Below are 24724 nucleotides of genomic sequence, written 5' to 3'. Positions count from 1 at the left end.
ACTGCTCATTGATCTTTTTCTTAGAATTTTGATGAAAGTGAAAAGTGTCTTGTTTGCTGTTGATAAACGGGCATCTATTTCTGTATCTGTTCTGTTGTTATTACTAAAGACTGCCTAGGTACTTGAAGTGTTCAACAGTCTTGAAATTGAATCCATCTACAGTCAGAGGTGCATCTTTTCTGGTTTTCTTACTTATCGGCAGGTATTCTGTCTTTTCTTCATTAACATGTGATCCTGTTTTCTCATAAATTTTGTAGTAATTTTGCATCATTCTGATTAATTCTTTTGGAGCTACTTATTAGTGCTACATCATCGGCATAGGCAAGTCTTGTAACGTTCACATCCTGTAGCTGGATCCCTTGTGGACTGGTTTTAGAAAATTCTCTATCAATCTTCTCTAGGACAAGGTTTAAAAAATAGGTGAAATAGCGTCCTCTTGTCTCAGTCTAGTGTACACCTTAAAATCTTGAGTTTCTCCTACCGGTGTCTTTATGCGACATAAAGTTTCATCTATACACATTTTAACTAATCTGATTAAGTTTGATTGTATTTTAAATTCTTTCATTATATTTAGGAATGTCTGTCGGTGTATGCTGTAATAGGCCTTTTTAAAATCTACAAATAATATGTGGACATCTACACTGAATTCCCACACCTCCTCAGTTACTTGTCTTATTGTGGATAAGTGATCTAATGTGGATCTGTTTCTGCGGAAACACACTGCTAGTCCCCAATCAGTTCTTCTATTATTGGTATCAACGTGTTTAATAGCACCGACACTTGAATTAAAGACTTGTCTCTGTCCGTGTATCTCTGTAACCAATTTCTTCTGAAACGTCGTATATATTATTCTATATCTGATGCACTAAGTTAAACCATTGCTTACAAAAAGTGTTGGGTGGTAAAATTCTATTCCTCCCTTGCCGAGGCGCCGAATTAGACTGAGTTGTAACATGTTTCCCAGTAAGGCTAAGGTCTAAAGCAAACGTACTAGAGGAGCATTATGTTTCATGTTTTATGTTGTGATGAAGCGTCCATGCGTTGCCCCAGCAGCTCGCTCATGTGCGCTCATGGCGCCCTATCTGCTGCCCAGCGCGGTCGCCCTTCGCCCTTCGCGTCTGCGGCAGCAGGCTCTCCCACGTGACCTCGGTCCCAAATATGCTGCGGAATTGCGCTCTAATTGCGTTACAGCCCTCTCGTCCAGCGGCGGCTAACGAAGCCGTGCTGGGACACTGGAAGGACCCTGTCGCTGCTGTTCTTGTAGTTCACGCTGCCCTAGATAATTCCACTGTAGTTAGCGCCAGAGCATCGGAGAGACCTACGTGGGAACTTGTTGTTTCAGCATGTATAGCAGTCACACAAAACTTAGTCGAATCAACGTGGATGTACTGCGAGACGCACAAGCTACTTGCTTGCTTAAACATCTATGTCTGTCATCAACAACAACGCCAGTTTTTTTAAGTACTAGTGGCTACTACTCTCTCTTAAGAGGTTACTACATTCATTTCATTTACTCTGGGCTTTGTTGTAAGTTTTCCATATTACAGGACGTGGCCAAGTGGTTTACAGGTGAACGGCAGGACGGCAGTGTCCAGTGCGCCCAACATTTCTATATGGGACTACGTTGCCATTATCAGGTGCACTGATCAACTGACTGTTTAGCACGTTGTGCGGCCGCCTTATCTCTCCCCCCACCCCCCACCGCCTCCTTCCGACTAGATACTTTCTCTGCGGTCCGCAAATAGCTGCCATTTAAAAATGTTGAATTATCACAACAAGACTGCCAACAAACGATAGTGCCTGAATGAACGAGTGATTAACATTGAGGCTAACTGTTTGTTGAAAATATATATATACTGGGTGGTTATAATTAAAGTGTATTTACTCCCAGAGGTTCAACATCAGCTATTGTTATCGTATGGCAGTGAAACTTGTTTGATATTCTAAGACGTTAAAACGAAACCGATTTATGATGGAAAAACATTTGTTCCAATTTTTGCTACCAGGTGCACTGTGATTGCAACAAAGACGTATAGAAATGCTTCCGTATATAAAGGATCAGGAACACGACGTGGGCACAAAGGGCCAAACAAGTGAAAAAGGCGAAATGTTGATCTTATTATTAACCACCACTTACACAATCTGCTTAATATGAGCATCAGAGACATCTACGAGATGCTGTAGTGCAAGATTTCCTCCTGGTGTCCAATACTGGAACTATGTTTTTCCAATGCAGATTGATTCCACATTAACGCATTAGCATAGCTACCAAATGTCGCTGCCATACGATAATTACAGCCCACACTGGATCTCGTTGAGTATCTGCACCTTCATTACAACCACCTAGTACTAAAGTAACTCTCTCTCTTGCCGTCCTACGAGATTATCTATACGAGGATAATCTAAAAAATAAGCTCTCCTATTTTGTTATAAGTACAGAACTATTTGTGTGGCAACAGGTGTCACTGTTACGAAGAGTGCTTCACGCGCTGTGTGTAAACGTACGCACGCCGCGCTGAGGCCCTCAGTCTTGCCTTGGCAGCCGTTGAGAATGGAGCTCCCGTTGGATGTTACCGCAAAGTGCGAATTGCGCGCAGTTATTCGGTTTTTGAACGCAAAGGGTACTTTGCCGATTGACATCCATCGCCAGTTGACGGAAGTGTATGGTCAGTCGTGCATGGATATCAAAAATGTTCGAAAGTGGTGTAGAGAGTTTGCAGCTGGTCGGACCGAAATTCACGACGAACAAAGGAGCAGGAGACCGTCAGTTTCTGAGGAGACAGTGTTGAAGGTTGAGTAAAGTATGCGTGAATTTCAGCGGACTACCCTGGATGATCTCTGCACGTTGGTTCCTGAGGTTTCCCGAAGCACCGAGACAGTATTTTAACGGAAACATTGAACTACCGGGAAGTGTGCGCAAGATGGGTGCCACACATGCTGACTGAGGACCACATGTGGCAATGAGTTGATGCTTCACGCGCATTTCTTCAGTGCTTTGCAGCCGAAAAGGACAACTTTCTGGACTTTACACCTGAGACCTGTCAACAATCACGCCAGTGGCGGCATCGTTTTTCGCCAAAGCCACGGAGCTGCGGCGATCTGGTATGACATGGGCATACAAAAACTGCCACAGCGTCTACAAAAGTGCATCGAGAGAAATGGTGACTATGTCGAAAAATAGCTAAATGTTCAAGGTGCTAACTTATGTAAACCATTGTAGAAATAAACAGCTCTATATACTTATAAAAAATAAGAGCCCTTACTTTTGGGACTACCCTCGTATATTCCTTTCATGCACCTGTTTGATTTCGCTTGGGACATTGTTTTCAGACGTGTCAGTTTTCGGTGTCAATATTTCCCAGAGCCTAAGAGCTACACTGTTGGGACCCATTAATGTTACCCTCACGTGCCATGATTAATGGGGTAATGTTTCAGTTCATGGCTATGTCACCCTACAGATTTAATATAAGCTGGCTGAACAAGATAATAATCACCCCCTAGAAGAGCTCTTCGAATGATCTGATGCGATGTGTGGGGTACATAGGATAAAGGAAAACCGACGCACTTGGCTGTCAGCGTGCGGTTTATCATCCCAGTTCAAGACAAAAGTGGATCTAGCAAAACCTAGTCCCGCCAATAGGTTTAACAGAAATTCAATAAAAAGAAAGCAAGGCTCTGACAACGATGCGCCGTGCAGTGTGGCCAAGAACAGGTAACGAAGTTGTAGCATTAGCTTAGTTCCACTGGTGAAATATTTTCCTGTCACAAAGTCTCTGACGATTGTCTGCATAAAGGGCTATACCTTGGCATGTCTATACGGAGATGTTCATCACTGGTGCCTTGATATTTGGAAGTACTCGCTGACTGCACATAAGGATGTCATGCACTGTTCTCATTATAGACCGTGTTTTGCCGCTTGTCTTAAAATCATTTTTACCACGCCCTCACTAAGTTGGCGTGTTCCGGGTATGACAGATGCCACATCCCCCCCAACCCCCCACCCCCGTCCCCCCATGTTCGGAATGAAACATACCGCTCCTACATCTTGGATTCGGCCCGCTGACCATCCTTTGTCTCTTGTGGCATTTTCATGATTGCAGATGGACTAGTTTTAATTTGGTTTTTCACTGTATAAATGTGTAATAAATAAATAAATAAAATAAAATGAAATAAAATAAAAATGATCTTCATGAGAGTAGCACAGCAATGGTAGGGGAGAGGCATCGTGGCCAGGCCTCGGGATCGGAATCTTCATCTATATCTACATCTACATACATACTCCGCAATCCACCATACGGTACGTGGCGGAGGGTGCCTCGTACCACAACTAGCATCTTCTCTCTCTGTTCCACTCCCAAACAGAACGAGGGAAAATGACTGCCTATATGCCTCTGTACGAGCCCTAATCTCTGTTATCTTATCTTTGTGGTCTTTCCGCGAAATATAGGTTGGCGGCAGTAAAATTGTACTGCAGTCAGCCTCAAATGCTGGTTTTCTAAGTTTCCTCAGTAGCGATTCACGAAAAGAACGCCTCCTTTCCTCCAGCAACTCCCACCCGAGTTCCTGAAGCATTTCCGTAACACTCGCGTGATGGTCAAACCTACCAGTAACAAATCTAGCAGCCCGCCTCTAAATTGCTTCTATGTCCTCCCTCAATCCGATCTGATAGGGATCCCAAACGCTCGAGCAGTATTCAAGAATAGGTCATATTAGTGTTTTATAAGCGATCTCCTTAACAGATGAACACATCTTCCCAAAATTCTACCAATGAACCGAAGCACGAATCTCTACTAGCTTTTGTCTGTCCTCATTCTCCCGATCTTTCTTGTACCGCGAGTGCAACTGTCTTTGCTTCCTGAGCATTCTCCGAATTGCGCTGTTAAACCACGGTGGATCTTTTCCGTCCGTAACCCACTTTTTCGGCACATACTTCTCCAATGCGTGATTTACAATGTGTTTAAAATTTTTCTATAATTCTTCCACGTCCACTGTGCCGGAAGTAAATGAAGTCGATTCATTTACTAAGTGGGATGCTAACAACTGCTTATCTGCTCTATCTAGTAAGAGTAATCTCCTAGCCTTCTTGACGGACTTTTTAACTTTCGTAACCATTGTCGTAATGACAACATCATGATCACTAATCCCTGTCTCAACACTGACACCGTCGATGATGTCTGGTCTGTTCGTGGCTACCAGATCTAAAAGGTTTCCATTACGCGTTGGCTGTCGATTTAGCTGCTCAAGACAGTTTTCGGATAATGTGTTCAAAAGTAATGCACACGACGGCTTGTCTGTACCACCTGTAATGAATCCTTAGACATCACAGCCTATACTAGGTAGGTTGAAGTCTCCTCCGACTAATATAGCATGATCTGGGTTTTGAATGATTCTAGGACTGTCACGGTGGAGCTTGATGGCTGCTAATAACACCCAACAATTAACTTAATTTCTCCTAGCCCTGTTAAACGTGCCCAGATAACTTCGCAATCACACTCTACTTCGCCCTAAAAAAAAAAAAAAAAAAAAAAAAAGTTCGAATGGCTCTTAGCACTATGCGACTTAACTTCTGAGGTCATCAGTCACCTAGAACTTACAACTAATTAAACGTAACTAACCTAAGGACATCACACACATCCATGCCCGAGGCAGGATTCGAACCTACGAGCGTAGCGGTCGCTCGGTTCCAGACTGTAGCACCTTCAACCGTACGGCCACTCCGGCCGGCCCTTTGACCTCAGTAGACACAATATTTTTGTCAGCTGCAATGAATACACCACCTCCTACGGTGTCTAATCTGTCTTTCCGATACACGTTCCAACCCTCACTAAATATTTCAGAACTTCCTACCTCAAGGTTCAGCTAGGTCTCAGCCCCGAGAATAATTTGCGCCCCACACGCTTCCTGTGCGGCAGTAAATTCAGGAACTTTATTCGAACACTCTGAAAATTTACTGTTAATATCTGATAGCTGAACTGTCTTTACACTGAGTGCGTCCTAATTTCTCTGCCTGCACGTCGACTGGTGAGTTCATCAGGACACCTCGCACTACTGCCTAGCGTAAAAAACCCCCATGTGCACGCCACAAGTACTCTGCTACCCGAGTAGCCGCTTCCTTTGTGTAGTGCACCCCTGACCTACTAGGGGCGTCTTACAATTCCCCACCCAATAGCGCAAGTCTATAAATCTGCAGCCAAGACCGTCAGAGTCGACGAAGCCTCTGATTGAGACCCTCGACTCGGCTCCAAACCAAAGGACCCCGATCCACTCTGGGAACGACGCTGCAAATAGAGAACTCTGCTAGCACCCCGCGTGCGAGGCCAGCGGTCTTCACCAAATCCGCCAGCTGCCTGTACGAACTGAGGATCGCCTCAGAACCCAAGCCACAGGCATCGTTGGTGCCTACGTGAGCAACTACATGCAGACGACTGCACCCCATACGATCGACAGCCGCTGGAATGGCCGCTTCCACATCTTGGATGAGGTCCCCGGGCAGACAAACCGAGTGCACGTTGGATTTATTTCCAGCCCTGTACGCTATTTCCCTAAGGGGCTCCTTCACCCGCCTAACGTTGGAGCTCCCTATAACCAGCAAGCCTTTGCCCCCGTGGCCCTGCTGAAGGAGCGGCCACCTGCCCACCGACAAGACCAACGGGCGAGGCCAGCCGGACAGCCTCCACATTGACCCTTCGCCTCGAGCGACGCGAACGCGTTGCAGTCCGCCACTCGCCCTGAGGTAAGGGCGGCCCCAATGCACCGGATACACTAGAAAGTGCCTCGGCGGCTCAGTCAGCGGACGCAGAAAGCGACACCTGGGGTGTCTCAAGCGACGCGCCAGACCCTCCGCCGTCGCTGCACCTCGAGGCAGCAGCCTGAAGGCGACTGATCGTGGCCATCAGCACGCTAAGCTGCTGGCGAACCGCGGCCAGTTCCTCCTGCGACCGCACACACCCTATCCATCCTACTGCTAATATCTGAACGTATAGAGTTGCGACAAATAAAACAGCAGTACGCGAATGCGCAATTGCGTCACCAGCGCCAAATGGAGATGCGATATATGAACAATTACTTACGAACTAAGCAATCAAATGACCACGACTACGCCACTGTACAGATATTACAATGCGATCCTACCCCTGTCTTAGTACAAATGACAACCGCATACGCGATGGTACACTCTACCGTTATTAAAATTTAAACCGGCGGAAATAATACGAAAAACTGAATATGCTACTAGTTCTGCCACTACTGCTCACACACGTCACTCTACAAGCACAGATGAAACTGCATGGCCTCTGTCGGCTGCTGACTGACTCTACGAAATAAACAGAATGCACTGGCAGTCAAAAACAAACAACCGACTAACGACTCTGCGAATTTATACTTTACATCTATCAATAAGCAATATAACTCCTCTCAAATACGAGAATACGCAAGGACTTTATTGATTAAATATGCAAGCGCACAAACACTCGGAAAGAAATTAAGAATCAAACTACAAAACAAATATGAACGCTAAATATGCGACTCCCTAGTGCACTGCTGCTGCACTGCCCACCATGTCTATTCAACCTGGAGTTGGTTGTGACCCCTAACAAAAAATTTAAACTATAAAATATAATTAATTAAAAAGACAGATGTTACAGAGTGAGACGGGGCAATACCATAGGGAATGTATGTAGATACTCGCTGAAGTTCGACTCGCGTTCATGCCAAACAATTTTTTTCTGCTATTGTGGTCTTCAGTCTGAAAACTTGTTTGATGCAGCTCTCCATGTGTTCACTCCATCTCCTAATAACTATTGCAACCTACATCTTTCTGAATCTGTTTACTGTATTCATCTCTTGGTCTCCCTCTATTATATTTATCACACACAACCCTCCAATACTGAACCAGTGATCCCTTGATGTCTCAGAATGTGTCCTACCAACCGATCTCTTCTTCTAGTGAGGTTGTGCCACAAATTTCTTTATTTCCCAGTTCTATTCAAAACTTCCTTGTTAGTTACGTGATCGACTTACCTATCTTCAGCATTATTCTGTAGCACCACATTTAGAAAGCTTCTAGTCTCTTTTATCTAAATTGTTTATCGTCCACGTTTCACTTCTATACATGGCTACACTCCATAAAAATACATTCAGAAAAGATTTCCTGCCACTTAAATCTAAACTCGATATGAACAAATTTCTCCACTAACGCTTTTCTAGTCACTGTCAGTCTACATTTTATAACCTCTCTACTTCGTCCATCATCAGGTATTTTGCTGCCCAAATAGCAAAAGTCATCTACTGCTTTTAAGTATCTAGCCGGCTCGAGTGGCCGAGCGGTTCTAGGCGCTTCAGTCTGGAACCGCACGACCGCTACGGTCACAGGTTCGAATCCTACCTCGGGCATGGATGTGTGTGATGTCCTTAGGTTAGTTAGGTTTAAGTAGTTCTAAGTTCTAGGGGACTAGTGACCTCAGATGTTAAGCCCCATACTACTCAGAGCCATTTTTAAGTATCTCGTTTGTTACTCTAATTTCCTTAGCGTCACCTGGTTTCATCGACTACATTCCATTACCCTTGTTTCGCTTTTGTTGATGTTCATCTTATGTCCTCCTTTCAAGATACGCCCCATTCCGTTAAACTGCTCTTCCAAGTCCTTAGCTGTGTCTGACAGAATTACAACGTCCTAGGGAAAATTTAATTACTACTTTTAATTTATCTTTGTCCTCCTTTACTGCCTGCTCAATGTATAAACCGAATAACATCCAGGACAGGCTGCTGTTCTATTTCAGTCCCTTTCGAACCACTGCTTCCCGTTTATGCCCCTTGACTCTTGTAATTGCTGTTTGGTTTCTGTACAAGTTGTAAAGCCGGCCGGAGTGACCGAGCGGTTCTAGACGCTGCAGACTGGAACCGCGCTACCGCTACGGTCGTAGGTTCGAATCCTGCCTCGGGAACGGATGTGTGTGATGTCCTTACGTTAGTTAGGTTTAAGTAGTTCTTAGTTCTAGGGGATTGATGACCTCAGAAGTTAAGTTCCGTAGTGCTCAGAGCCATTTGAACAAGTTGTAAATCGCCTCACACTCCCTGTATTTTAGCCCGTGATACCTTCAGAATTTCAAAGAGAGTATTCCAGTCAACATTTTTAAAATACTTCTGTAAGTCTACAAATGTCGTAAATGTAGGTTTACCTTTCGTTAACCTGTCGTATGAAGTGTCGTAGGGTCAGTATTGCTCCGTGTGTTCCTATATTTCTCCGGAATCCAAACTGATCTTTCCTGAGGTCATGTTCTACCAGTTTTTCCATTCTTCTGTAAACAGTTTGAGTTAGTATTTTGCAAGCGTGACTTGTTAAACTGATTGTTCGGTAATTTGTACACTTGTCAGCAACCGCTTTTCTGGGAAGTGGAATTACTACATTCTTGTTGAAGTCGGTGGGTATTTCGCCTGTCTCATGCATCTTGCACACCAGATGACAGAGTTTTGCCATGGCTGGCTCTCCCAAGGCTGTCAGTATTCTGACGGAATATCGTCTTCTCCTGTTGCCTGCTTTATCAACCGCATTTTTAAATTTTCTGCTTTCATCAGTTAAATTCAGTATCCCTTGAGTTATCCAAGACATTCTGCTAGGTCTTGTTCTTTCACTTACTTGATCCTCCGCTACCTTCTCTACTTCATCTCTCAAAGCTATCCATTCGTCTTTTAATTTACTCCTTTGCCCTATTCTAGTCAACCGTTGCCTAATGTTCCCTCTGAAACTTTCAAAGACCTCTGGTTCTTTCAACTTATCCAGGTCCCATATGCTAAAATTCCTACCTTTTCCCAATTTCTTCAGATTTAGTGTATAGTTCATAACCAATAAATTGTGGTCACAGTCCATATCTGTTCCTGGAAATGTCTTACAATTTAAAATCCGGTACTTAAATCTGTTTATGACCATTATATAATTAATCTGGGTCCTTCCGGTGTCTCCATGTCTCTTCCATGTACATAACTTTCTTTTATGACTCTTAAACCAACTTCACCGGTGACTAGATTACGCTCTGTGCAAAATTCTACCCGGCTGCTTCCTCTTCCCTTCCTTTCCCCCAGTCCATACTCACCCACTATTCTTCCTTCTCCTCCTTTTCCTACTCTCGAATTCCAGTCCCCAATCACGATCAAAGTTTCGTCTCCTTTATCTATCTGAATAATTTCTTTTGTCATCATACATTTCTTCTACCTCTTAATGATTTGCAGAGCTAGTTGGTATGGAAAATTGTACTACAATGGCAGGCGTGAGCGTCTACGACGCGTTTTGTATGCTGTTTAAAGTAGCTGATCCGCACTGCTATTTTCTTATTCAGTATTACACACACTCCTGCATCTACCCTATTTTATTTCGTATTTGTAGCCCTGTATTCACCTGATCAGAAGTCCTCTTCCTCCTGCCACCGAACTTCAGTAATTCCCACTATATCTAACTTCAACCTATCTATTTTCCTTTTTAAGTGGTCTAACCTACCTGTCCGATTAAGAGGTCAGACATTCCACGCTCCGATTCGTAGAACGCCAGTTTTGTTTCTCCTGATAACAACATTCTCCTGAATGGTCCTCTCCCAGAGATCCGAATGGGGGACTATTTTACCTCAGGAATACTTTACCCAGGACGAGGCCATCATCATTTAGCCGTACAGTACAGCCGGACGTCCTCAGAAAAAAATTACGGCTGTAGTATCCCTTTGCTTCCAGCCTTTCGGACAACCAGCACAGCAAAGCTGAGGTTGCTAGTACATGGTCAGATCAAACAGTGATCCAGACTGTTAGCTCTGCAGCCACTGAAGAGGCTGCTGCTCCTTTTCGGCAACCATACTTTTCTCTGGTCTCTCAACAGATACCCATCCTTTGTGTTTGCACCTACGGTAAGGCTGTCTGTATCGCTGAGGGACGCAATATCTCCCCCGTCCCCCCCTCTTGCCCCACCAACGGCACGGTCCATGGTTCATGCCTTTCTCAGTTAAAGCATCAAATTGTTTCCAGTTTAGACCTTCACAATGTGATATCTTGTATATTTCTTTGTGTTACTGTTACCGTAATTTAAACATAAAGAAATAACATGAACTTGCAGACGAGACGTAAACGACCACTTTGTTTCGTGCGTGGCACATATAAAGCTACAGAAAATAAATATAGATACAGTAACAGCGTCTGTATCCAATGAGATATAAAAAACACAATAGGTAGGCTACACTACAGTGTGTATTCTGCTACGCACAATAATTTCACTCTGTATGTTCGGCATACCTTCTCAGAGCATTTACGAACATGTACCACTAACGTTCATTTCACAGAAAATGTTCAAAGCGACCACCTTGCACTTGCATACACTTCGCTTTTCGCTTGATCATACTTTGTTGAGCCCTACACAACATACCTGCATCTACCAGTGATGAAGTGGCAGGTACGCTAGCTATTAGGTCGTGTACATCCATCGGTGGAATACTATAGACGTTTCCCTTTAAGTGTCCGCAAACAGAAAAATCTAGTGGATTAAGGAGCCAAAACCACTCCCCCCACGATTGAAGCTCATATCTTTATGTCAAAGCCAGACATGTGGTTTGTGTTCCGAATAGTAATGGTTGTTGTGGAGGTTGGAAATATTTTCACGAGTGGAGCCAGATTCGTCAGTCCAAGTCAAGTTATTTAAAAAAAATTTCTTTATCTTCCACTTTGTCGGCCGCTGTGGCCGAGCGGTTCTAGGCACTTCAGTCCGGAACCTTGCTGCATCTACGGTCGCAGGTTCGAATCCTGCATCGGGCATGGATGTGTGTGATGTCCTTAGGTTAGTTAGGTTTAAGTAGTTCTAGGGGACTGATGAGCACAGCAGTTGAGTCCCATAGTGCTCAGAGCCATTTGAACCATTTCTTCCAATTTGTGCAACAACTATTGACAAACTGTACTTGTCAAATGCATCCTTCTGGCCGCTGGTGTTAAGTTCTTTAACGTGCAACACTTCAACAACCAATCTTTGAGATACCCCGAACGGCCTTGCAGTATCACGGACACTTTTGCGAGGTGACTGGTGAACGGTTTCAAGATTCGCAACCTCTGTGGAGTACATCTAGTCCTTGGAAGACTTCTGTCTTAGAGGTTTTCCGAAGGCGTCACTCCAGGCGACGGAAGACAGTCTTATCGAGAAGGCGCCTTTGAGCGTTCCGTGCGGCATATGCACGATCAGCAGGAGCAGCTTGGTTATCAGATGAAACCCGCACCAGATGCATATCGACTTATTCATCGTGTGTGTACTCCACGAGCAAGCCGCCCTACATCAACTTAACAGGATCAGTTATGTCTGTGCAGTGCGCGGTTAGTATGCATATTCACGCAGTTTAATGTATCCCACTGTCATGTGATAGGCTGTTATCATGTGCCAAAATGTCATGGTTATAATCGACAAGAACTAGGGAACAGATGCCTAAAAAATAAAAAGTAAAAAAAATCTGACGGGCATTCGAGCCATAGCTTCAGGGCTGATGTAGGGTTATTAACATAACAGTCTTTGCAATCAGCTACGACGGCTTGTACGTTAGTGTGGGTTGCTACACGTTGCTCTTGACATATCGATGCGCTGCACGACGTGACAGGGTTTCCACCTCTTCGTTTTTATACATGTGGTTTCAAAATACACTCTATGTGCATTTGCTAGATGAACTTTTGTCTTGAAACTGGATGAGGAATCGTATACCGGCCTCCAAGTTCGGAATTTTACTCCGTCCTGTAGAACTGATGTCAGCCGATCATGTGACCCTCCGTCATGACAGGTAATTGGTAGATAGGCCGGCCGCGGTAGTCGTGCGGTTCTAGGCGCTCCAGCCCGGAGCCGCGCTGCTGCTATGGTCGCAGGTTCGAACCCTGCCTCGGGCATGGGTGTGTGTGATGTCCTTAGGTTAGTTAGGTTTAAGTAGTTTTAAGTTCTAGGGGACTGATGACCACAGCAGTTGAGTCCAATAGTGCTCAGAGCCATTTGAACCACTTAATTGGTAGATACATGCCTGTCGGCTCTAAAAAATCAGTGCATTAAGACGGATCGAAGTGGATACGTGAGCAGTGGAAGAAAGGACCTATCGTGTTTGGACCTATCAGTGACAATTCCCTCAACACACAATCCCTTCAACACTTGTAGCCGGCGTCTTAAATTATTTTGTTGGATGAATCCCACTTTCTGTCTTGCCATTCAGTTTTTACACTCAGTAGCTCGCTCTCGTTAGGAGGCACCAGTCCATTCCTGACCTGACACATCTCATTTTTCTTCTGTAAATTCGATTTATCACAATTACAATCAACTTTCTACACTCGACTTATACTGGTTGTCAATTACAGTATTGATGTCAGAGATTGTAAATGTCAGGTCATCTTTTTCTACTGAGCGAGGTGGCGCAGTGGTTAGATACTGGACTCGCATTCGGGAGGGCAACGGTTCAATCCCGATTCCGGCCATCCTGATTTAGGTTTTCCGTGATTTCCCTAAATCACTCCAGGCAAATGCCGGAAGGGTTCCTCTGAAAGGGCGCGGCCGACATCCTTCCACATCCTTCCCTAACACGATGAGACCGATGACCTTGCTGTCTGGTCTCCGTCCCCAAAACAACCCAAACCCTCTTTTTCTATATATTAACTTTCTGTATTCTGATTGAGAAATTTTGCATGTGGAATAGTAAATGTTTAAATGTCACTTCTGAGCCTTGATCTGGGGAGTCTGTGATATGCGACAGCAAGGTCTGCGTGCTGAGATCCCTTCGGAGATACGTTCACAAGGATAGGGGCTGAGCTTTAATATTCGTGCTGACAGGCTACCTCTGGTGTGTACATTCATCTACATCTACAACATACTCCTCAAGCCACCTAATGGTGTGTGGCGGAGGGTACTTTCGATACCACTATCTGATCCCTTCAACCCTCTTCCAGTCGCCTATAGTGCGTGGGAAGGATGATTGTCGGTAAACCTCCGTATTGGTTCTAATTTCTCGAATTTTCTCCTCGTGGTCAATACGCGAGATGTATGTTGCGGGAAGTAATATGTTGTCTGACTCCTCCTGAAAAGTGCTGTCCAGAAATTTCTATAATGAATCTCTCCGTGATGCACAACGCCTCTCTTGTAACCTCCGACAATGGAGTTTGTTTAGCATCTCCGTAACGCTCTCTCGCCAGCTAAACGATCCCGTCACGAAACGCGCCGATCTTCGTTGGATCTTCTCTATCTCCTCTATCAGTCCTACTTGATTGGGATCCCAAATAGATGAACAATACTCAAGAATCGGGCGAACAAACGCCTTATAAGCCGCTTCTTTCGTGGATGAGTTACATTTCCTTAAGATTCTTCCGATGAATCTGAGTCTGGAGTCTGATTTTCCCAGTATCTGTTTTATATGGTCATTCCATTATAGGTCGCTCTGGATAATTACGCCTAGATATTTAACGGTAGCGCTGTCTCCAACTGTTTGTCACTAATAGTGTAGCTGTACAGTAATGGATTTCGTTTCCTGTGTATGCGCAATGTGTTACATTTATTTACGTTAATGGTCACCTGCCAGAGTCTGCACTATTCATAAATTCTCTGCAGGTCGTTCTGCAAATTCTTACTATCTTCTGGCGCTGCTACTTCGGTATAAACAACTGCATCATCTGCGAGTAGCCTTAAAGAGCATCCGATGCTTTCTATCGGACCATTTATACACTCCTGGAAATGGAAAAAAGAACACATTGACACCGGTGTGTCAGACCCACCATACTTGCTCCGGACACTGCGAGAGGGCTGGACAAGCAATGATCACACGCACGGCACAGCGGACACACCAGGAACCGCGGTGTTGGCCGTCGAATGGCGCTAGCTGCGCAGCATTTGTGCACCGCCGCAGTCAGTGTCAGCCACTTTGCCGTGGCATACGGAGCTCCATCGCAGTCTTTAACACTGGTAGCATGCCGCGACAGCATGGACGTGAACCGTATGTGCAGTTGACGGACTTTGAGCGAGGGCGTATAGTGGGCATGCGGGAGGTCGGGTGGACGTACCACCGAATTGCTCAACACGTGGGGCGTGAGGTCTCCACAGTACATCGATGTTGTCGCCAGTGGTCGGCGGAAGGTGCACGTGCCCGTCGACCTGGGACCGGACCGCAGCGACGCACGGATGCACGCCAAGACCGTAGGATCCTACGCAGTGCCGTAGGGGACCGCACCGCCACTTCCCAGCAAATTAGGAACACTGTTGCTCCTGGGGTATCGGCGAGGACCATTCGCAACCGTCTCCATGAAGCTGGGCTACGGTCCCGCACACCGTTAGGCCGTCTTCCGCTCACGCCTCATCATCGTGCAGCCCGCCTCAAGTGGTGTCGCGACAGGCGTGAATGGAGGGACGAATGGAGACGTGTCGTCTTCAGCGATGAGAGTCGCTTCTGCCTTGGTGCCAATGATGGTCGTATGCGTGTTTGGCGCCGTGCAGGTGAGCGCCACAATCAGGACTGCATACGACCGAGCCACACAGGACCAACACCCGGCATCATGGTGTGGAGAGCGATCTCCTACACTGGCCGTACACCTCTGGTGATCGTCGAGGGGACACTGAATAGTGCACGGTACATCCAAACCGTCATCGAACCCATCGTTCTACCATTCCTAGACCGGCAAGGGAACTTGCTGTTCCAACAGGACAATGCACGTCCGCATGTATCCCGTGCCACCCAACGTGCTCTAGAAGGTGTAAGTCAACTACCCTGGCCAGCAAGGTCTCCGGATCTGTCCCCCATTGAGCATGTTTGGGACTGGATGAAGCGTCGTCTCACGCGGTCTGCACGTCCAGCACGAACGCTGGTCCAACTGAGGCGCCAGGTGGAAATGGCATGGCAAGCCGTTCCACAGGACTACATCCTGCATCTCTACGACCGTCTCCATGAGATAATAGCTGCCTGCATTGCTGCGAAAGGTGGATATACACTGTACTAGTGCCGACATTGTGCATGCTCTGTTGCCTGTGTCTAAGTGCCTGTGGTTCTGTCAGTGTGATCATGTGATGTATCTGACCCCAGGTATGTGTCAATAAAGTTTCCCCTTCCTGGGACAATGAATTCACGGTGTTCTTATTTCAATTTCCAGGAGTGTATATATTGTGAACAGCAACGGTCCTATCACACTTCCCTGTGCTACTCGGGGTATTACCTTTATATCTGTCGATTTAGTTCCGTTAAGAGCGACGTGTTGAGTTCTGTCTGTAAGATAGTCTTAAATTCAATAGCAGGTCTGCTCTGATATTCTGTAAGCTCATATTCTTTTCATTAAACGGCAATGAGGGACGGCGTCAAATGCCTTACTGAAATCGAGGAACACGGCATCAAGCTGAGCGCCGTTGTCCCCTGCGCTGTGGAACTCATGGAGAAACAGGAGAGCTGAGTTTCACATGATCTGTGTCTGCGGCATCCATGTTGATTTTTATAGAGGAGTTGTTCATTTTCCAAGAACGTCATAATTCTTGAACATAAAACATTTCCATAATTCTACAACAGATTGACATCAACGATATAGGTCTATAATTGTGTGGATCTCTTACGCCCTTTAGTAAAAACGGGAATGACCTGCGCTTTTTTGCAGTCATTGGGTACCTTTCGTTGCTCAAGAGCTCTACGATAAGTTACTGCTAGAAGGGGAGCACGTTCTTTCGCATAATCTTTATAGAATCTTATATGCATCTCACCTGGTCCTGAAGCCTTTGCACTACTAAACTTTTTTAGCTGCTTTTCAATACTGCTATCGGTTATCACAATATCTGTCATTTCGACGTTCGCACCACGATTGAAAAGAGGGACAGTGTTACGATTTTCCGCGGTGAAACAACTTCGGAAGACCAAATTCAGTATTTCGGTCTTCTCTCTGTTGTTTTCCGTTTCGGTGCCGGTGTGATTTTGACACATTTACTGATTTTACACACGACCAAAATCTCTTACGGTTTTTACTCAGGTCGGTTGACGATGTCTTACTTTCAAAATCATTGAACGCTTCTCTCATTCCCCTCCTTACCCTCATTTTCGCTTCTTTCAGCTTCTGTTTGTCAGCTAGGTTTTTACTTCTTTTGAATCTGAGATGAAGTGCTCTTTGTTTGCGTAGCGCTTTTCAAATAGTTCAAATGGCTCTGAGCACTATGGGAGTTAACATCTGAGGTCATCAGTCCCCTAGAACTTAGAACTACTTAAACCTAACTAACCTAAGGACATCACACACATTCATGCCTGAGGCAGGATTCGAATCTGCGACCGTAGCGGTCGCGCGGTACCAGACTGAAGTGCCCAGAACCACTCGGCCAGCAGCGCTTTCGTAATACGACTATTAAACCATGGTGGATCTAATGGTTCAAATGGCTCTGAGCACTATGGGACTTAACTTCTAAGGTCATCAGTCCCCTAGAACTTAGAACTACTTAAACCTAACTAACCTAAGGACATCACACACGTTCATGCCCAAGGCAGGATTCGAACCTGCGACCGTAGCGGTCGCGCAGTTCCAGACTGTAACGCCTTTAACCGCTTGGCCACCACGGCGTCCCATGGTGGGTCTTTCCCAACTCTTAAAACCTTACTTGGATCATACATGTCTAGGGCATATTGAACGATTCCTTTGAATTTTTTCCATTTGTTCTCCACATCTTCGTCCTCATCACAGAATATTTTATGCTGACTGCTGAGATATTCTGAATTTTGTATGTTGTCACCCTTGCTGAGCAAATATATGTTCCTTCCGTTCTTAACATTCCTTCTAGGACCCGTGTCATATATGCTGTCACAGCCTCATGATCACTGATACCTTCCTCTACGTTAACTGTGTCGATAAATTAAGGTCCGTTTGTTGCCGGGAGGTCTAAGACGTTGCTCTCACGAGTTGGTTCTCTATCTGCTCTAAGTAATTTTCGGACAAGACATCCAGAACAATGCCGCACGATTCCCTGTCCTGGCACCAGTTTTGATGACATAACACTCCCAATCTATACCTGGCAAGTTGAAGCCACCCCCTATTACAACGGCATATCAGGAAAATTACTATTGAGATTCGGGAAGCTCTGTCTGAAGCGCTCTACAACTACAGATCCTGACCCAAGTGGTCTATAAAAGCATCCGATCACCATTTTTGACCTTCTTTGATACTCAACTTCACCCAGATTAATTCGCATTCGGAATCCGTGATACACTCGCTAGATTTTATCGAATTTTTTACTCCTCTAAACTCCCCGTCACCATTGGCGACTAACCTATCCTTACGATAAACATTCCGGTCTGAACTTAGAATTTCGTTGTCATTGACGTCTGGCTTCAACTAGCTTTCTGTTCCCGATATTGTCTGTGCATTATAATCTTCAATAAGCGATACTAATTCTGAGACTTTTCCTTGGATGCTCCTGCAGTTCGCTAAAATTATATTATATATAACCAGGAACCAGATGCTCTGAGGTCACTGTGCCCGATGTAACAGCCAAATCCTATTTACTGCCAATGGAGGGGTCCTCTAACTTAATAAAGCTCCATGTGCACGCTACACGTACTACGCTACCCTTGTAGCGGCTTCCTGTGTGTAGTGCACGCCTGACCTGTTAAGGGGAATCCTACAATAGTGCACCCGATAGCGGAGGTCGAGAAATTCGTATCCTGTACCGTCGTAGAGCCATCTGAGCCTCTGGTTTAGACCTTCCACTATGCTGCAAACCACAGGACCGCGATCAACCTTGGGTACGATGCTACAAATAGACAGCTTAGCCTGCACTTCACGTGCGTTGCTAGTTGCCTACACCAAATCAGCCAGCAGCCGAAAGGAGCCGAGGATGGCATCAGAACTCAGGTGGCAGGCGGGCGTCATTCATGCCGACATGTGCCACTACATGCAGCCGGTTGCACCCAGTGCACTCGAAAGCTGCCGGCAGGGCCTCTTCCACGTCGCGGATGAGACCTTCCGACAAACATACCGAATGCACACTGGAATTATTTCCCGCCTTGTCTATCTCTCTGAGGGGCGCCACACCCTCCTAACAATGGAGCTCCAAATGTCTAGCATACCCACCCTCTGTACCTATCCGGACTGGGCAGGAAAATCGACCGCTGGCCCAACAGGAGAGGCATCCCGTGCTGGCTCAGAGTTTTCATCAACACTGGGAAGCACCTCGTACCTGTTGCTAAGACGTAAGGAGCCAGCCGCACGGCCTGCTTCCACTTTCGCCTTTCGCCCAGTGACACGCGAACCCACCACTGTCTGCCACCCATTCTGGAGTGCAGACGGACCGGTCAGATGTTACGTATCGGAAGCCGCAGCGACATCCGGGGCACCAGGGGATCCCAGTGGCACCAAAGGTCTCGCAGGTCTCGTCACTGGGGCCCCGACGTCACCGTAAATTCTAGCATTAGCTAGAAGCTTGTCGCCGGTAGACAACGCAGTTTCCAGCTGTTTAATGACAGCAGCCAACTCTCCTTGTGTCGGCTCACAACAAGCGCAGTCCCTAGCCATATTGTATTGTGTATAAAATAGATACACGGTCTCAAATCGCGCTAGTGAGTTTGAAAATACACCAAAGGAGAATAAACTAAAAAAAAGTTGGTGTGCAGATTTCTCACTGAACTCCGAGTGCGCAAACTATTAAACAGAAATAAAATTCTCTACGGAAAATTTATGCTAGGAAGCCGCCCTACACAAGGATATTTACAAGAGCTACGCAAGAACAAAAACAAGGATTAATTTTAATAGTCTACACAGTAAAATACAAACTTACAGTTCACTTCTTTGTAGAAGCACGTGAACAAAAAACAGAAATTAAATTAATTTACAGTTTATAACACAAGTGCTGCTGCTGCTCTGCTCAACGGCTGCCGCTACATGTTGTGTTCCCAGAACATCATAAATTGTTCTTCTTGCAGATGATTTTGTTTTTACTATACTGAGATACTGTTTGAACTGCTTTTAGATGTAAATTAGAGAAATTAAAAGAACTGATACAATTGCTACAGTGTTAACCAAACGCTGTACAATAAATATAAAATTAGACATATGATACAAATCATATCATTTTATTGACTTACACTTAAATAATAGTAATGGTACAATTAGAAATTGCGCTCTCGTATATGGTTTCAAAATAATTTGCATTTTAAGTCTGTCTCTTTGTAACTTGAAACGATTTTGTTACTAAAACCGATTTGTTAAAAATATTGTGTTACTGACTTGAGTGCATATTCTTAATCGCCATTTCCTTTTTTAGCCAGTCTCGACAATTATTCTCAGATAATAGTGCCCTATGGTAGAGGCTTTTCTCCTAGTTTAAATTCTTCCTTCCTCCCACTGATCGGCGTTATTATTCCATCTCCCACCTCTCCCCCCCCCCCCTTTCCACTTGAGTACGTTAATTTACCCACAGACATAGAATAAAATACCCTAGGTAGTCTCCATTTCCATCGTACATTTTCTAGTACAGATTGTTCTCTAGCAAAACAAATCATGCTTGATATATAACAGCTGAAACAACCGGATAGTTTTTTATTCGACCTCAAAGAGACTTTCAAATGTTCAAATTTGTGTGAATTCCTAAGGGACAAAACTACTGAGGTCATCGGTCCCTAGACTTACACACTACTTAAACTAACTTATGCGAAGAACAATACACACACCCATGCCCGAGGTAGGACTCGAACCTCCGGTGGGAGAGGCAGTCAGAGACTTTTCCATACAAAACACTTAGCGAAATCCAAAATTTACTGAGACTTACTTGCAGATTAGAACTGCATGCCAGTCCGGAACAGGAGCATGGAGCCTTTGCCTTGCCTAGGCAAGTGCACTGCCGACTAAGCCAACCAATCACAACTCACGTCTCTCGCAACCCCCTCCACCCGCCCCTCATCCGAGCTTTGATTGTACCAGCGTCTCATCTCCCTCCTTCCACGCTTTACAAAAGTTCTCGTGCATACCTGACGAGAGTATCCCCTGTCACATTTCCGCAATATCCTTTCTTTCACGAGGAATGGTACCGAAAGTAATGGACAAGAACGTAAAGAAGAAAGATTAGTGTTTAACGTCTCATCGACGAGGAAACTAAAGATGGAGCGCAAGCTCTGATTACGAAACGATGGGGAAGGAAATGGGCCCTGCCGTTTTCAAAGGAATCATACCGGCGTTTGCATGGAGTGAGTGACGTAAATCACAGAAAACCTAAATCTAAATAGTTGGACAGGGCTTTGCACCGTCATCCTCCAGAATGCGAATGCATTATGTTAATTCCTACCCCACCTCTCGCGGTAGGTATGTAGAAGAATTTATGTGAAATCTGAAAGATCGGAGATGGGGTACAGACGGAAGTAAAAGATTGAGGACGTCTCCTGCTTCGATAGCTCAGTTAATAAATCACTTGTTCGCAAAAGGCAAAGGTTCCAGTTTCGATTCACAATCTGTTTCGCGGTTTTAATCTCCCAGGAAGTCTTAAAACAGCACATATTCCACTGGAGTATGAAAATTCTTTCCTAAATTTATTGATGATATAAAAATATATCAGATGAAAACTGAAACATCTTTTTACTTTAACTGTACGATTCGTGGTAGTCGTGCAGTCAAATACACTAACTCTACTTAATGTATTCGGCTACTTGGCATAATTTATGTATGATTGTCATGACTCATAATGTAGATAATTTAATCCCAAACAAGCGTCGCTGAGTACGTTGTTCGGACTCTCTAATTAAATGTTGCTGTAAGGCCACGCCATATTCTTTGACTTCGAGCAACTGGTATGGTATTTGAAATTGAGATGTGAGCTCTCGAATCATAAATACTTTTATGGTAGCTGCAGGTGGCTGGAAATTCAAAACAAATTCCCACAATTAAACTGCCATGTGACTTTCTTCAAGTTAATGTTCATGATGCGTCAGGTGCTACAATGTATACTGTTGCACCATGACTGTTTAAATGTGACTTCCTGTGACACATCTATTGACGGTTTCCTTTCCAGATTATTGGTGATCGACCTGTTGACAGTGATATGCGTTATGCCGGTGATCGGAGCGTACGTGTACTTTAGCGTACGCGGTATTCTGGAGCTAGCGGAGGGTCCCGTGGGGATCGGACCAAACGAGACTACCACAGAGGCTCTGACGGCCATTGGACTCCTGGTGATGTGCACTATCATTGTCATCTGCTTCTTCATCTGGCTCGGCATCGCCGTCAGTGGACATTTCAGCGAATGGTACTCGTGGTGGAGCTCCTGTTACCGCATCAGGTTAGCCAAGTTGTAGAAAAGAACTTACAGTACCTGCATGGGCAGTCTCTCACAGAAGTATATTATTAGATGCTTATTTATATGTGAGAATTTGTTAACCTTTGTTAAATGCAGCGCGGGAGATAGTTGCTACAGGTGCTAAATTGTCCTTGCGCTTGAAATTCGGGTGAAAGTCGGACCTACTGCAGGTTTAGTGCGAGATGCACCAGTGGCTTGAAGGTATAGACGTGTAACCTCCTCCTCACTTATCGACCTTAATGACAGTGAAAAATTAAACCGCGTGTACCTAATGGAAATTTGGGAAAAGCAATCGTCACCGAAGTTAATCTGTCGGTAAAGAGGGAGGAAAGGGTTACATCTATATGAAAGAAAAAATGCAAATGAAACTGGTGGAAATTAATTTTGAAAAGGGGTAAAGTTAATAAAGAAAGTAAATGTGCGGCCTTTACGTTAACACTTAACTAGCGGTAATTAGATATTTGAGATTTTGGGAAAATTACAGTCGCCAGTCCTATGGACAATTACTATAGTAACTGAAAAATAAAGGTTATTGCACATATAATTAGCACTAAAAGCGTGGCAACTGAAGGTTGACACGTGTAGTGTGAAAAGTGAATGTTCGTCAGAAGTAATAAATTTCGCTACACTCTGACTTAATTTAGCAAATGAATTAATAAAACAGTTAAATTGAAAGTTAATTTAGTGACTGAAATTAATAGTGAGCTTTGTTTCTGAAGCACTACGAAATTCAGTAAAGTAATGTTAGTCTTGGGCTACCTCAACAATCATTTCAAAAGCTACTTGAATCTACACAATTTAGAAATAAGAGATTTAACTGTGAACTTGAATTAAATGATTCTGAACAATTAACAATAGTAAAATTTAGTTCGTACCAAGCTGAGCTGCAGTCACAGGTAAGCTAAAATATGGTAACTAAACTCACACTCTTAATTTGTGCTTGTGTAATCTAAATATTGTAGCCAGCTATGAATACTTTATCTGAACTTTGAAATTAAAGCAGTGCAATGGAATGATATTACTTTAATACTGGCGTTTGAATTTCAACGACACTAGGGTTCATTACGTAAAAGGAAGGGACCTTGCTTGGTAATGCAATTGGGACAATGAGCAACAAATGTTCATGTTACGTTGCTGTAATTTAGTGACACAAATTGACCAGTTTGAAAAGCTGAGGTCTGCCATACAGTTGTAAAACTTTACATGCTTCCAGTCTTCCTTGTTGGTTGATTGAAGGTTTGCTGTCGTTGGTCGAGGAGGTGGCGACAGGCACTCATTGTCGGCCGTCGCTGTTGCGGAAGCTGGATGTTGGCACGCCTTCTTCTCGACACGGTCTCCAGCCGAAACGGGCTCTTGGTGTGCGCCAGCTAATGCTTCCCGTCCGCGACACCGTGTCAGAAACTATCATAGCAAGTCGAGCGCAATCACATGCTGCCGAACCCCGAAAGCGTGGCAACTCGCGGGAGCGTCACACAACACATTTGCTCCACCGCCCTCCTCCAGCCAGACTCTACCTCTCACCCCACGCGGCTGAGTTCACACTACCAAAGATCCTAAACACTTTGATTCTCCACACGACCTAGCGATGTATTCGTTCGATAGCATAGTTTTTCCTACGCCAGATCCAGCGTATAAATACAAATAATATTCACAAAACAAACCAATTATACATCGACATAAATGGATATATATACAAATATTAAAACAATTACAATATACGAAGACCCAGAAATGTTATATCTTCAGGTAACAAAATAAGGAAATAATTTGCATTGAAATAGATGGAAATAGGAGGAAATGCATTTCCGGCGTTACAGATGTTCTTCTTTCTCCTCTTACATTTATGTCTGGGCTGCTTTTTACGTAGTCGAAGTATAGGACTCCACTCAGGGTGGTTTTCAGTGCACCATGAGTGGAAGAGGTCTTGAACATTATGATGCAATAGCAGTTACAGCAGTTATCTAGTTATGCACAGTAGAGTTACATTAATGTGACCACCTGACAAAATGCAGATTAACCATATTTTGCAGCGCTGACCGCTTCGAGACGTGCAGAAGATAGTGAGGTTCTGGAACGAACCAGCAAGTACCTGCGGCGATGCGAACTCAGTTGCCATGGTCAGCTGCTCTAGGTTTCTCGGCTGAGGATCCACCGCGCGTACAGCCAGATCGACGTGGTCCTACAGATTCTCGATTGGATTTAAATAAGGGGCGTTGGGATCCAGGGGAGTACGGTAAACTCACTTAGAGCTTTTCCAGCCACGCACGCACACTACAAGCTGGGTGACACATTGCATTGTTCTGCTGGTAGATGGCATCGTGCCCAGGAAATAGAAACTGCATGTAGGGGTGGACATGGTCTCTAAAGATAGTTGCACACTTGTGCTGATACATTGTGTTGTCTGTCAGGATGAGGTTGCCCAGGTGATTCCCTGCAGCTTTGACGCTTCCGACGAAT

At 44.7% G+C, this 24724-nt stretch overlaps 1 protein-coding gene across 1 annotated transcript in view; it reads left to right on the top strand.

The window, feature by feature from the left end:
• The window catches only part of LOC126280985 (E3 ubiquitin-protein ligase MARCHF3-like), a 94177-nt gene that overhangs the window by 57964 nt on the left and 11489 nt on the right, over positions 1 to 24724 (top strand). Inside the window, exon 2 of the mRNA XM_049979810.1 lies at positions 21983 to 22193. Coding sequence (XP_049835767.1) covers positions 21983 to 22193 — 211 coding nt within the window. The remainder of the gene's footprint in view (positions 1 to 21982; positions 22194 to 24724) is intronic.

The sequence above is a fragment of the Schistocerca gregaria genome, chromosome 1 (genome assembly GCF_023897955.1).
Source record: "Schistocerca gregaria isolate iqSchGreg1 chromosome 1, iqSchGreg1.2, whole genome shotgun sequence".
NCBI lineage: Eukaryota > Metazoa > Arthropoda > Insecta > Orthoptera > Acrididae > Schistocerca > Schistocerca gregaria.
Note: the sequence above shows the minus strand (reverse complement) of the source record. Positions and strands in the feature narration are given on the sequence as shown.